Here is a 13,342-nt window from a genome sequence, read left to right as displayed (position 1 = left end):
GGCAGATCTCTGTGAGTTCAAGACCAGCCTGGTCTACATAGTGAGTTCTAGGACAGCGAGGGCTACAGGGAGACCCTGTCTCAAAAAGTCCAAAAAAATTTTTTTTTATTAAATTTTATTTTATGTGTATGAGTGTTTTGTCTGCATGTATGTATATGTACTACATGCTCCAGTGCCCATGGAGGCCAGAAGAGGCCTTCAGATCCCATAGACATGAGGTTACAGATGGTTGTGAGCTACAATGTGGATGCTGGGAATTGAATCTACGTCCTCTACAAGAGTAGCCAGTGCTCAAACTACTGAGCCATTTCGCCAGCACCACTTTCTGTTTTGTGGACTAAGATCTAGTGCAAACATTGAAGCATGTATCCATTACTTATTATAGCTGTTTTCCATATGAAGTGGGGCTTAGACTAAAAAAAGAATTTGCTCAAGATCATTCAAAACCAAGGTGTTATGTTTTTGACTCAGTAACATAATTTTGAAGGGGGCTAAAGAGATAGCTCAGTTAGGAAAGTGCTTGCTGTACAAGCAAAAGATCTAAGATTGACACACAGAACCCATGTGTAAAAAAGATGAGTGTGGTGGTATATCCTTCTAATCCCAGTTCTGGGGAGGTGGAGACAAGCAGATCCCTGGGCCTGAGGGCCAGCAGCTTTGCTTACTACAAGAGTTCCAAGCCAGTGAGTGATCCTGCCTTGAAAATAAAAGTTGGATGGTGCCTGAGGAACAATATCCGAGGTTGTCTTCTGGCCTCCATATGTACACATGTATACCCATACACATATGACCATGCACACACATAAAAAATAATAATTTTAACAATTTGAGCTTCTTAGTGAAAGAATTATCTCTTAAAGTAGTGAGCTTATCATCATAGGAAATATGTAAACAGCTATTGGTTGATTCTGTTGAGCACATATCAGAGATGCTATGGAAAGCATTCCAATACTAGTGAATTGAGGACATGATGCATACGCAAGTCTCCAGACCTTTTCTAGAGGATTCAATATTTTGTTAAACTGAAATAGAAATACCATTAGTAAATGACAGCTGACATTTCATAGGCAAATATTAGACCACAGAATAATCCTCAACTATTACACACTTATGGAAAGCCTAATACTGCATTTGAACATTATCTCAAATTTCAAAGTCAGAGAATCAAAGCCATTTTATAATGAGCAAAATCTATACCAACTACTATAATTCAAAATTTTACATAAATATTCTATTACTAAGGGATTCCTTAGGTTTAACTAGTCCGAAAAACACGACTAAGTCATTCAGTGAAGTGTTACATAAAATAACAATAAAAATAAATCTCTGGGTTTAGATAAAATAGTGTGCTTGTCTGCTAATATATTCTACTATCCACCTTCCCCAGTCAGTTCTATTAAAAATAGTACTGTAAAAAGAAATAAAATCAAAAATAAAATATACTTGATGCAAAGCATTTCATAGAGAGGCTTTTATGTTCAGTTTAACGGTCTATGGAAAAGTGAACATTACTGAAAGCAAGGAAAATTCTTCCTCTGAAATAAGTGACATGCAGATCATGGTTTGAGCTTCCAAGCCCTATTAGAGCCCAAGCATTCTTTTTCCAGGGAGAGGGAACAGTGAGGGCCATGACTCTCTCTCATATCTGACCTCTCCGGCTAGCTAAAGTCTTCCAAATGGATGATTAAACTTTCCCAAGAGGATGAAGTTGGTTGTACCCATTGGCACCCTCAAATGGACCTGGTTCAACACATCAGGATGCGTTGAGGAAGCATATTTTATTGAATAGAGTATGGATTTCAATAAGAGAGACATCTGGGATGAAGCTGCCAATTTTCATAAGTACCTTAAATTTCTCACCCTTCATCTTTAAATGGGCATGATACTTCACTGGGCTGTTTTAAAAACTGAATGCCAAAATGGCAAGTGGTAAATTGCCCAGCACCTGGCAGATGGTAAGGAAGGAAACCACTGCAATTCCTTTCCTTTCTTTTCTTTTCTCCTCCCTAATAGAGCGATTATAAAATATATCTTCAAAACATGCTCTCCTAGAGCCTAAGGGATGGTATTCTCCTCCAGTAACTTCAGCAGGACAGTGATGGGTGATAAAAACACCTCTTGATACAATACAGAGCTACAAATACAAATACCAGAACCTTGGAGGCAGTGAGGACATTGGGGCAGAGCAACGTCAGGAGCTCTGAAAAAGTTTGCACCTTCTATTAGAAAAGAGACCTGGGAATCCACCCTGTTCTGACAGACCCACCAGATGCAGAGGAGGGAGCAGTGACTCAGCCTCAGTCACTTCTGCTCTTAGACTCTGCAGCAGGGACAACGCTCAGTAAGTGGGGTGATCAGCAAGGTGTGGGGGTTCACATATGTAATCTCAGAACCTGAGAGGCTGAGGTAGGAAGATCATGAGCTCAAGGCCAGTTTGGACTACATTGGAAGACATTGTCTCAAAAGAAAAAGAAAACAACTAAGCCAAATCAAACTAAATGAAACAAAAAAAGAAAACAAGGTTATAGGATTACTATTGCTTTCAGAATATCCCTTTGCAGCAAATGACCTAAAATTTATCCATCCAATACATATGATATACTCTGTGATAAAATTCTTCAATGTTATTTATGTATCGTTCATTTATAATTAAAATTTAGATCAAATTATTTTATTAACAAAAGCAGGGTTTTTTTTGGGGGGGGGAGGTCTTTTTGAGACCTGTAGCCCCAGCTGGCCTTGAAATCACAGAGATCTGCCTGCCTCTGCCTCCCGAGTGCTGGGATGGCTCAGTAGATAAAATGACCCAAGTTCAATCCTGGAATACACATAGAAGAAGGAGAAAACTGACTTCTTAAAATCATCCTCTGACCTCTACATATGTGAGCACATGCACACACATGCACACACACATGTGTGCACACACACAAATAAATAAATGTGAAAAATACATTTTAAGTAGAACTACTTTAAGTACTACTTTATTTATTTATTATTTTAATTTTATGTGTATGAGGTTTTGCCTGCATATGTATAACTGCTTCCATATTGTGAAATGCCCGCAGAGGTCAGAAGAGGGTGTCAGGTCTCCTGAAACTGGAGTTATAGATGGCTATTAGCTGCCATGTGGGTGTGGGAATCTGAACTCGGGTCCTCTACAAGAGCAGCTAGTGCTCTTAACCATGAGCCATATCTCCAGTTCCCCTAAATACTACCTTTTACTCATGTAACTTGACTCAGTCTAATACAGTTCATGCATCTGTAGTCTATTTAGGCTTATGACAAATTATTAAAGCCAGTTTGGAAATAGGAGAATAGCCCTCGGGAGGCAGAGGCAGGCAGATTTCTGTGAGTTCAAGGCCAGCCTGTTCTACATAGTGAGTTCCAGGCCAGCTGGGCTACAGGAAAATCCTGTCTCAAAAAGACCAAAAAAAAAAAAAAGAAATAGGAGAATATTTTCTGATTCTCTGCCACGTTTGTAATGTCTAGGCACTTGATTATTTGCTGTTGTGTAATGATAAGAAGCTCCTGTGCATCCAATTATTGCTGGTACTTATGTGGACCTTCAGTCTCATCAAGATCATCAACTGATTCCTGGAAAGTGTGAGATTTGAAGAAGTTCACAGTAGACCTCTTAGTTTGAAAGTGCTTCCTTGTGACATAATGACAATGTTAAGAAATAAAATTTCACATGAAAGCAACTTTGAATACGAGCTGTTGTACTTTAACTACCATCTTCAGTGATCAGAAAGATAAGCCAGATTTTCCAAGAGATTTCCTGTGTGCCATGTGCTCTAATGAAAAAGATAAGGCATGCATTCTTAGATAAGAAGGCAAGAGAATTTATGCTTTATTGATCACCTGCTATGTTCTAAGCTAGAACAGTACAGTATATAATCTTACAGCAGCCTTATTAGGTGATTATTAAAAGTCTGAATTTATAGGTAAGTTGACATCAAAGAGGCCACCAAGCCAGTGAATTATAAAACTGGGATTTGAAGCTAGGTCCATTTAATTGTAAAACCCAATCTCTGCGAGAACTCTATAAATGCAAGCCTAGGAGTGAGACCCCCATATGAAGAGACCCCCATGTGTCCAACATCAACAAAGGACAAAAATAATACTGATTTGTTTGGCATGTGAAACTGACTTCAGGTGGGAAACCAGAAATGTTTGTGAAAATTAGGAGCTTATATATGTTCTAAGTAAGAACCTAAGGACCAACCTAGAATAAATTTTGCAAATTTTGTTTGTTTTTAATTTCAACTCAGTCTTGAACCATTGAGCTTACTTGGCTAAGTTTCAAATGACTGTATAATTGGTGAACAATTTTTTTAAAGGAAACTGGTTTCAATGAGTGGAACCGTTATATGATTATATCATTATGTGATTCATAAAAAGTGTTCACACTTTGAGCTGATTCATATTTTTGGGAGTGAAGATGAAAGGGTTCCTACTTTTTTCTTGGTCTAATATTGTTTACTAAGTAAGCACTTGACATTGGAGATATGTTGCTGGGGAGAGGGCAAACAAATACGAAACAGACTGGGTAAGAGAAGGAGCATGTAAGGCTGGCTCTTTAGGTATCTCTCTTGCTTATGATTTTTTTCTGTGACCATCCTCTGATATTTTAAGCAACAAATGTAGCAAATACTCATAAGCCTACACAGTTTCATTGAAGCCAGGCATATCACTGAACCCAGTAGCCTTCCCAAACTGAATTCTAGAGACTAAGAACACATGCTATGTAAGATAGCATTTCCTCTCCCTCATCCTTAATTGACTTCCTGCTAATTTCAGAGCTCATTGCATATCCACTGTCAAACAAAAAGAGAATCCCAGGGGGCTGGAGAGATAACTCAGTGGTTAAGAGCTCTGACTGCTCTTGCAGAGGATCCAGGTTTGAGACCCAGTACCCACATGGCAGCTAACAACCATCCTAACTCTAATTCCAGGGGATCTGACACCCTCTTCTGACCTCTGTGAGCATTCCATGAGATGGGTGCCCTTACACACATGCAGGCAAAACACTCATACACATAAAATAAAAATGATAAATAAAACATTAAAAAAGAACAAAAAGAGAATACTTAAATTTCTGAGAAATTTAGACCATTTAAATCAACACATACTAGACTTTTCTTTTTCCTTTGTCAGAGTTCTCTGGAGGTCATAGTGTCTTAAACTAACTATCCTTCTCTGGTATCAACTGTCCATGGGATTTTTATTCCAGTTGACACACCATGGTAACTCCAGAGATTATAGTAAATTTAATGTTAAGATAGAAAGAATAGCTAATATCATAAGATTCTTTAAGAAAAGACCTAGACGTATTTTTCTTTGTATGCTCATCATGTTGAACACAATCTCCCCTGTAGTAGGAAAAGGTAAGAGCTAAAATTCAAGGCATACCTGCTGTACCAGACACTATAAACAGCAGACACTAGTAAACAGCAGCAGAGCTGTACTTTGAATTCATGTCTGTCTGAACCTTCATTTCAACGTTATTTTCAACCATACTTAGTATCAAAAATTTTATTTGTGGAGTGACATTTTCATGGGGTTAACACTCCTCTAGTTAAATCTAGTTTTAAGTGGGGAAAGGCTGCAGGCCATCAAAGCTGTGATTCATGAGTGGTCTAATGATTAATTCAAATGCTACATGTTATGGTCAATCACTTAGTATATAATTAGTGTATAATTAAAAGGCAAAAACTAATACACCTGCAGAGCCAGGCTTTGTCAATAATAATGATTCTTTGTGGACAGAGTCTCTGATTTCATTTTCACTGGCATTGCAGAAAACTAGTAAATAAAGGCAGGAGTCAGATGGCAAAAGGAGACATGGAAAGAGAACTAAGGGAAAACAGTGTGTGGGTGTAACACTGAATGTTCTTCTAGGGCAGCTTTGCCAGGGTGGCATTTTTACACTGTCTATTTTATTAGTTATTTTTCTGTTGCTGGGAATAAACACCATGACCAAGGAAACTTAGAGAAGGAAGAGTTTATTTGGCTTATGGTTCTAGATGGGTAAGAGTCCATCACGGTATGGATTTGGCTTATGGTTCTAGATGGGTAAGAGTCCATCATGGTATGGAGGCACAGCAGGAAGCAGCCAGAGCAGAAAGCTGAGTGCTCACATCTTCAAGCAGGCACAGGAAGCTGAGAGAGAGGAACTAGAAATAGGGAAAGGCTAAGAACTCTCAGTCTTCCCCACAATGACATGCTTCCTCCAGTAAGGTCACACCTAAACCTTCCAAATGGTACCACCAACTGGGGCCAAGTATTCAGACATTTGGTTGGAGCCTATGAGGGACAGTCTCACTCAAACCATCTCATTTTTCATACACACACACACACATACACACACACACATACACTATACGTATACATAATTCTTTGGCATTATGTGACTGAAGAATTTTAGGACATTAGACTACTCTATATAACATCACCTAAGTCTAACTATGTGGATTTGATTCCTGAATAATCATTCTGAAAGAGTACTCCAAGCTTACACATTCCCAAAGACAGTGTAACTTACTGTCTCACTGAGCAGCTATTCTCTCTTTGAATAGTGTAGTTCATAAAAAAAAAAGAAATTCTTCCCTTCATATAATCAAAAGCCTGCAATTCTTGAAGTTTCCCATAAGCATATCTGAAGGGATTATGAGGCAACATATTTTCCTAGGCTGGTTCTTTGGGTCCTGAAAAAAAATTTTCAAAATCTTCAGTGTTTATCAGGATTTCTACATTAGAGAACTGGCTACATTTCACACACACGCACACACACACACACACACACACACACACACACACAATGTTTGATGTTAAAAATCAATGATTTTTTTTCAATTTTAAAATCTAAAACAAATTTCTAAATTTTGTAATGAAAATAGTTTAGCCTTTTAAAAACCTGTTAGTGAATTTACAAGGAACCCAGCCCAGTTTTCCCTTCTTCAGGCACAAGTGCAATGATTGAGGTGCTCACATAGCTACCTCATTTAGACCTGTGTATCATCTTCAGTGGTTACGATTACAGACTACAATGTTATTTTTTCCCACCCATGCACAGGCCACCATAAAAGAGTCATTTGCCAACTTCCCTGTGCTTAGAGTCACTTGGAATGCTTGTTTAAAAGGTTGACCTGTGTTTAAGGCTGACCACTGGGACTGGATAACCTATCAGGGAGCTTATCCTTGGAGAGAATGAATTCTCCTTCCCACAGCATTCACTGATTGCCTGTAGCTCTTCATCTAGTGGTGGGACCCTGTGAAATTCCCCATTCACAGTGGTATGTCATCTGGTATTGTCATTATGCAATGGTTGTCTTGTTCAGGCAACCATATTGTGTTGATTTCATTGGTGTGGCTTCCCAGTAATGTCTTGAAGACACTATCTAGCAGCAGACAAAACACTTATACACATAAAAATTAATTAATTAATTGTTTTGGTCCTCCAGCTCTTACAATCATTTTGCCCCCTCTTCCATGATGTTCCCTGAGCGTTAGGAGGGGACTTGTCAGGCTCCACCCTAGAAATGCTGATTTCATAGCCTGAGGCCCAAGAATATTTACTGCTCACCATTGTTGGAAGTAATTCAAATGCAAGTGGTTTGCTGAACACATTTTGAGAAAAAAGTCCTTTGAATTAACATTGTGTCATGCAGGCAGTTCATTTGGTTTTGCTTCATTAGAAAAATAATTAATTTTTTTGTGTATGAGTGTTTTGTCTGCATGTATGTAAGTGCAACACATGCATGCAATGCCTGCAAGAGGCCAGAAGAAGGCATTTGATCACTTAGCACTGGAGCTACAGATGGTTATTAATCACCATGTGGGTTCTGGGAACCAAACTCAAGTTCTCTGCAAGAGCAGTCAGTGCTCTTAACTGCTGAGCCATCACTCTAGCCCCTCATTAGAAAATTTTAAAGGTGGTAAGATTTGGGCCTCTTTCCAAAATTACCAACTGAGAATGTTGAAACAAAACACTAGACTTTGATGTTTGGGGTTGATGGACGTATTTGCTGTGAAATTCACAAATTTTCCACTGTTTGTTTTCACAGTGATGGTCATTATACTGTAGGCCCAGCTGTGGTAGCTCCAGACCCATCAGTATCAATCTTGAAAGTAACATTCATGTCTTGATTCCCACTACCAATCTCCAACAGATAGAACTGAGTAGACTTGGATCTGATAGAGAATTACTTCCTCTGGTAAGAATAGGATGGGGAAGAATATGATGAGGGAGAGGAAGTTTGTGGGTGGGCAGGGAGAGTGGTCCTGTCTTCCCAGCTTAGCCGACCACCTCATTCTTATCGTCTCAGACACATGACCAGGCTCTGTAGTCATGCTGCATCGCTGTTTCACCTGCATTGCTGCTGCTGCCGAGTAACAACCAGGCTTGCTTATAGAGCTCTAGCGTTGCCAGGGCTCTCAATGCTCCTGCAACGTTCTGCAAGCTTGGATTGCTAAAGAGCATCTCATTTACACAGCTTTGTCTCTGGAAAGACTCTCATCATCTGCAAGTTCCCTGACAAGGCACCCACTTTTATCAGCCACTGCTGGGAATCATAGGATCAGACCAGATGCTAAGTTATTTCATTTTGATTGCAGCTTGTCTTTATTTAAATTTTGATATTTTGTTTATCATGGATTTTCTTTGGTATTTTGAAATTTTAAATTATTTCATTAAAATATTTTGTATTTTGATGATTGTTATTTAACACTCGCTTAAATATTGCTTTCTAGGTAAGTTTCTTATTCAACTCATCCTAGCCTGGGCTTTGATGATAAAGTCCTATAGTTGTTTATACTGTTATATATTTAAATATTTCACCCACAGAATGTAATCTTATTATCTTTAAAAGAATCAGTTTTCCCTGCTCAGCATGGAAGAAGCCAGAGAGGTCTGTGTCCCGATTCCCCATCGGCAATTTGGGTATCCTCTTCAGAGGACGGTGTGATAAGAATAGGAGGTAGGAATTGGCTAGGCAGTTCCCGTAAAAAGACTCCAAAGAAAAGTAGCCAGTTCCCAAAAGTATTTGGGAGCTTTTATCTAATCCCTAAAAGATTTTAGGGTTACCTCTTCAGAGGGGGGAATGTTAGAATAGCAAAAAGCCCCATAAAAAAGAAATAAATAAAAAGAAGGAAAGAATACATGAAATTGTCAGAAAAAAGTGACAGGGAGATACGGGAGAAGTTGGAGGGGATGGAATGGGCGTGGATTTGATCAAAACACCTTATATGCATGTATGAAGTTCTCAATAAATTCCAAAAACGATACTTAGAAAACCTACAAAAAAAAAAAAAAAAAGAATCAGTTGTTCCTTCTGACTTAAACATAAACTCTCTTTGGGAGTTTGGCAGTCATCTGCTCTAAAATTCCAAAATCTACAGATCAACCTAATACACAGATTCAGCATTTGGTGGCAAAATAGAATTGGAGTATACACCTTATCTCTTTCAAGAATATTAATTTCTTTAGTATGAATAGTATTGATATTTAGAGGCACAAATATCTATTACTTGATATCATCTATCAGTATTAAGCAAAAAGTTGGCAAAAAGGTTTTAAATGGTCTTCTATTCTGATCTTCCACTGTATAGAAGAAAACCATTAGAGCAGCATATTAAATATTGGTGGCTAAACCAGCTCATTAAGAGATGCTCTGCTAGGTGCTATGGGGCACAAGAAGATGAGGGGAACATTTTTTACAAACAGTGTTTACAACTTAGAAGCTGTTAATTACTTTGGCTGGAATAAATGGGATATTTCACCAAATGCGAAATAGTACATTAATTCATCAGCTTCCGTACCACTTTGAAGTATTTTGTACTGGCTCAACCTAAAGTTGAAACTTCATTAATTAATATTAACTGACGTAGTAAAGTAACACATAGGAAAATTTCTCAATTTTCCAAATCAATATACTTAATTGATGCTGTTTTCAGGTCATGGTTGTTGGTTCTGACAGTAGAAGAAAATAATTTTCAGCTACTCATGATAAAATATGAAATCATCTGAATTTGAATCATTCTGTAGTTATTTCCTAGGCAAATTTATTCACTATAATGTAGAAGGCAGTTTCTTTACTTGTGGTCTCACCGTTCATTTCTTCAAGTTCACTGTTGATTCCAACATCAATGGAATTCATTATTTTGTCAATCTGTGAATAACAAAGAACATGTAAGTAAATTATTATATTCACTTTTAATATCTTAAAAATAACTGTTAAATGCCACAATCACATGTTCTTGGTGTTATTACCACAGCAAGCTACAATTAAGAGACCAACAATGCACAATTTAAAAGGAAGCTAACATCTTTTGATACTTTTAAAACTATATAAAAATTATGAGCTTACCTATTTTTAATACATAGATGAGTCAGTGAGTTTGGAAATATGAACTCTTTAAACTCGGAAGAACTGAGGATAAATTCAGTGTAAAGTCCATGTTCTTTGACATCCTTTCTCTTCTAGAAGTTATGTACTCTGACTGGGAAGGTCGGATTTCAGTTTCTGGACATGGCTATTGGAGTCAACTTCTAAGTCAATGGTTTGGGAAGCCTCAAGGCAATTTGAAGCATTGATTACAAAAATATAGGCAGGGAAATACAATATAATCTAAATATATCAAATTATCCCAGAAAAAGGATTGTAAAAGGGACTTCAGGAACTAAAAATCACACAAAAAAATGGATATACTAAAAAATTATCCCTATGTAGGTTTGGAATTTAGGTATGACTGTCTAAGGTCTAGCCATCTAGGGTTTAAAAATCTCCCTCCTCCTCACGTTGGCAGCCTGAGTAAGATGGCAATTTTCTAAAGAACAATGAACATTACTCAACTGACTCATAGTTTTTTAGTGTGAAGGTGATGCAGAGACATCAAGTGATTTTCCCAAATGGCTCAATTCAGAAATCTCATTCTCAGAATACCATAGTGACCTAATGTGCTTCAAAACCTAATCCAACTGGCATAGTCTTTTGAGAGACAGAAATCTGTCAGGTTAGAATGAAATATGAATAGAGGCTATGATCCATTCTTTAAAGAAATTCAAGAGAAAGCAAAGAGCATTATTGTTTTATGATATAATTCTCTTTAGGGAGAAAAGACATTACATAGCCTTACAAGGGCACTTCACTTTCTGAACAATTCTTTCAGATAAAAGGCTTTGTCTTTAAGTGAAGCTTAAAGTAGTGATACTTGACCCTGAAACATTTTTTTTCCTTTAATGTGTCTCTGATAGCAATAAAAGGGAAATATTAAATGATGTGTGTTTGTTGCACAGTTCTTGAAGAAGAGTCAGGACTGCTGGATTTACCATTAAGGTTAAGACTATAAAAAGCTATCTGAAACTATGAGACATTTCAAAGATGGAAGACAAGCTAACAAAGAGTTTAGCAAGTAGCAAAACAGAGCGAAATAGCAAGATTTTTCTCAAACTGTCAACTGCAGTGCTGGGTAGGACATGATGTGAGCGTTCTCCTGTACCTCATAGCTAGTTATTACTTCTGCTTGACATCCATTTCTATGGAAACAAAGTTTCTCCCACGTGTGTAGAACTGTGTTTGCTTTTCCACTTGCTGTGAAATTACCATGTATCACCCACAGAACCTTTCCCCTCCAATTGGAGCTACCTGCATTTAAGAAGCTTCAGCTCCTTAGAGACTTGAAAAGCTGAAAAATCTTTCCTTTAAGGCTCCCTCAACTCCAAAGCCTATATGAAGACTACCAAGAAAAGCCAGGCTTACCTCCTCCCATTCCGATGTGAACGATGGTGTTCTTTCAGAATTCTCTTTAGAACTACGTTCAGCAGTTGAGGATTCACTCCAATTAACTCTTGATGCTTTCTCCTTTGAAGGGTAGGCGATGAGATCAGAGTCGGATTTAGAGACAGTTTTGGACAAATGCATGTCGAGCAGGGCTTTAGGCAATGACCTTATTCTCCCCAGAGTACATGCTCTTTCCACAAATCCCCCTGTATTCACAACCCACTGGTCCCCATTCCGGGATCCGCTCCTGGATGTTCTTGTGCCAACAATGGTATGGTTCTCAAGCTGGTTGCTTCTTTTGTGAAAAATTGTTCTACTGACCACTTTGGGTTTAACTTTCTTTACTGAAGGCTCTGAGTTATTTTCTATTGGAGTCTGCTTGAAAGGCAAAGGACTGTTTGCCAAAGTGACTTCATCTTGTCTTTCTTCACATTGATCTCTTTTCCCATAGAGATGAAATGGATTTTCAGGGGACTCACAGGCTGGAGAAGAACCATGAAGAAGGCCTGCAAATTGCCCAGGATCGTACTCTTTGGGGGGATCATTGTCTTCCTGTTGAGAGTGGTCATCTGCAAAGAGAAGGAAGGATGTCAGGATAATTGTTTATAAATGACTCTGAAAGTCATGAAACAATAGCAATGCCTTTATGAACCTGTGCCAGACATTTGATTTACTGATACTTTGAAATACCTTCACCTTATGAAATACCCATGACTCAATATTGCTGCATATAAAATGAACCTGTGAGTGCATGTGCATGCTCGAATGTCTGTGCGTGTGAATTAAATCTTCCTGTCACAACTTAGGGTTTATTTCAAACATATGAAGTGAGTATTGAGTGACTATATGCTCTTCTTTCTTGTCACTAGAGTACATGTTTGATGTTGAATAAAAAAAATAGGTTTCTTGAAGCAGGACAACCACATTCAGAGCAGGCAGGCATTAGATAATAATGATAAATCCCTGACCTCCTCTCATCAAACAAATTAAAAACAAAATCCAGAAAAGAAGGATAATTACACATAATTTAAAATTAATAATCCTGATAGTATTACTTCAAATATAAAATAAAGAGTAATTCTTTACAGATTGTATGGTTTAAAGAGAAGATTTTCTCAGACTTAACAGAGGCAAGAAACACATTTCTAATATCACTTAGAAGAAAAGCTATAGGAAACCAATATTAAGCTATCACACAGTTTTCTCCTTCTTCTCTGAAATAACATATCTTCTGATTTCTTTAGATCTTCTAAAGTATTATGTAGAAAAGGAATCAAAGAATGACTTACTGTTTTAGAAATGTTTCTAAAATAAAACATTTTCTCTGAGATTTAAAATACATTATCCTTTTATGACTTAATTTGTCATTTAAAGAGATACTGAATAAAAACTGCTCTTGACCAAACCTGCTCTTGGTTAACCACTAGAACTGGAAGGTAAGACCCTATTGCTGAAAACATGAGCTGTAGAACAAACAAGGAGAAGTAAAACTGGTGTTGATTTCACAGCCTCATCTCTACTAGCTTGTGCTTATAGTTCTGGAAGGTGCTATGTATGCTACA

At 37.7% G+C, this 13,342-nt stretch overlaps 1 protein-coding gene across 13 annotated transcripts in view; it reads right to left on the bottom strand.

Moving 5' to 3' along the window:
* The window catches only part of LOC103733245 (ankyrin repeat and sterile alpha motif domain-containing protein 1B), a gene marked incomplete at its 5' end in the record, with an annotated part of 492,005 nt that extends 479,656 nt beyond the window's left edge, over window positions 1–12,349 (bottom strand). For all 13 annotated transcript variants that reach the window (XM_017797886.1, XM_029563077.1, XM_029563074.1 and 10 more), the window contains 2 exon segments: window positions 10,109–10,169; window positions 11,760–12,349. In XM_017797886.1, the coding sequence (XP_017653375.1) occupies window positions 10,109–10,169; window positions 11,760–11,921 (223 nt within the window).
* Window positions 12,350–13,342: the final 993 nt, after the last annotated feature.

This window comes from Nannospalax galili, unplaced genomic scaffold (genome assembly GCF_000622305.1).
Source record: "Nannospalax galili isolate Female #2095 unplaced genomic scaffold, S.galili_v1.0 scaffold734, whole genome shotgun sequence".
Classification (NCBI taxonomy): Eukaryota; Metazoa; Chordata; class Mammalia; order Rodentia; family Spalacidae; genus Nannospalax; species Nannospalax galili.
The sequence above is the reverse complement of the archived record's forward strand: the minus strand, read 5'-3'. Positions and strand labels throughout refer to the sequence as shown.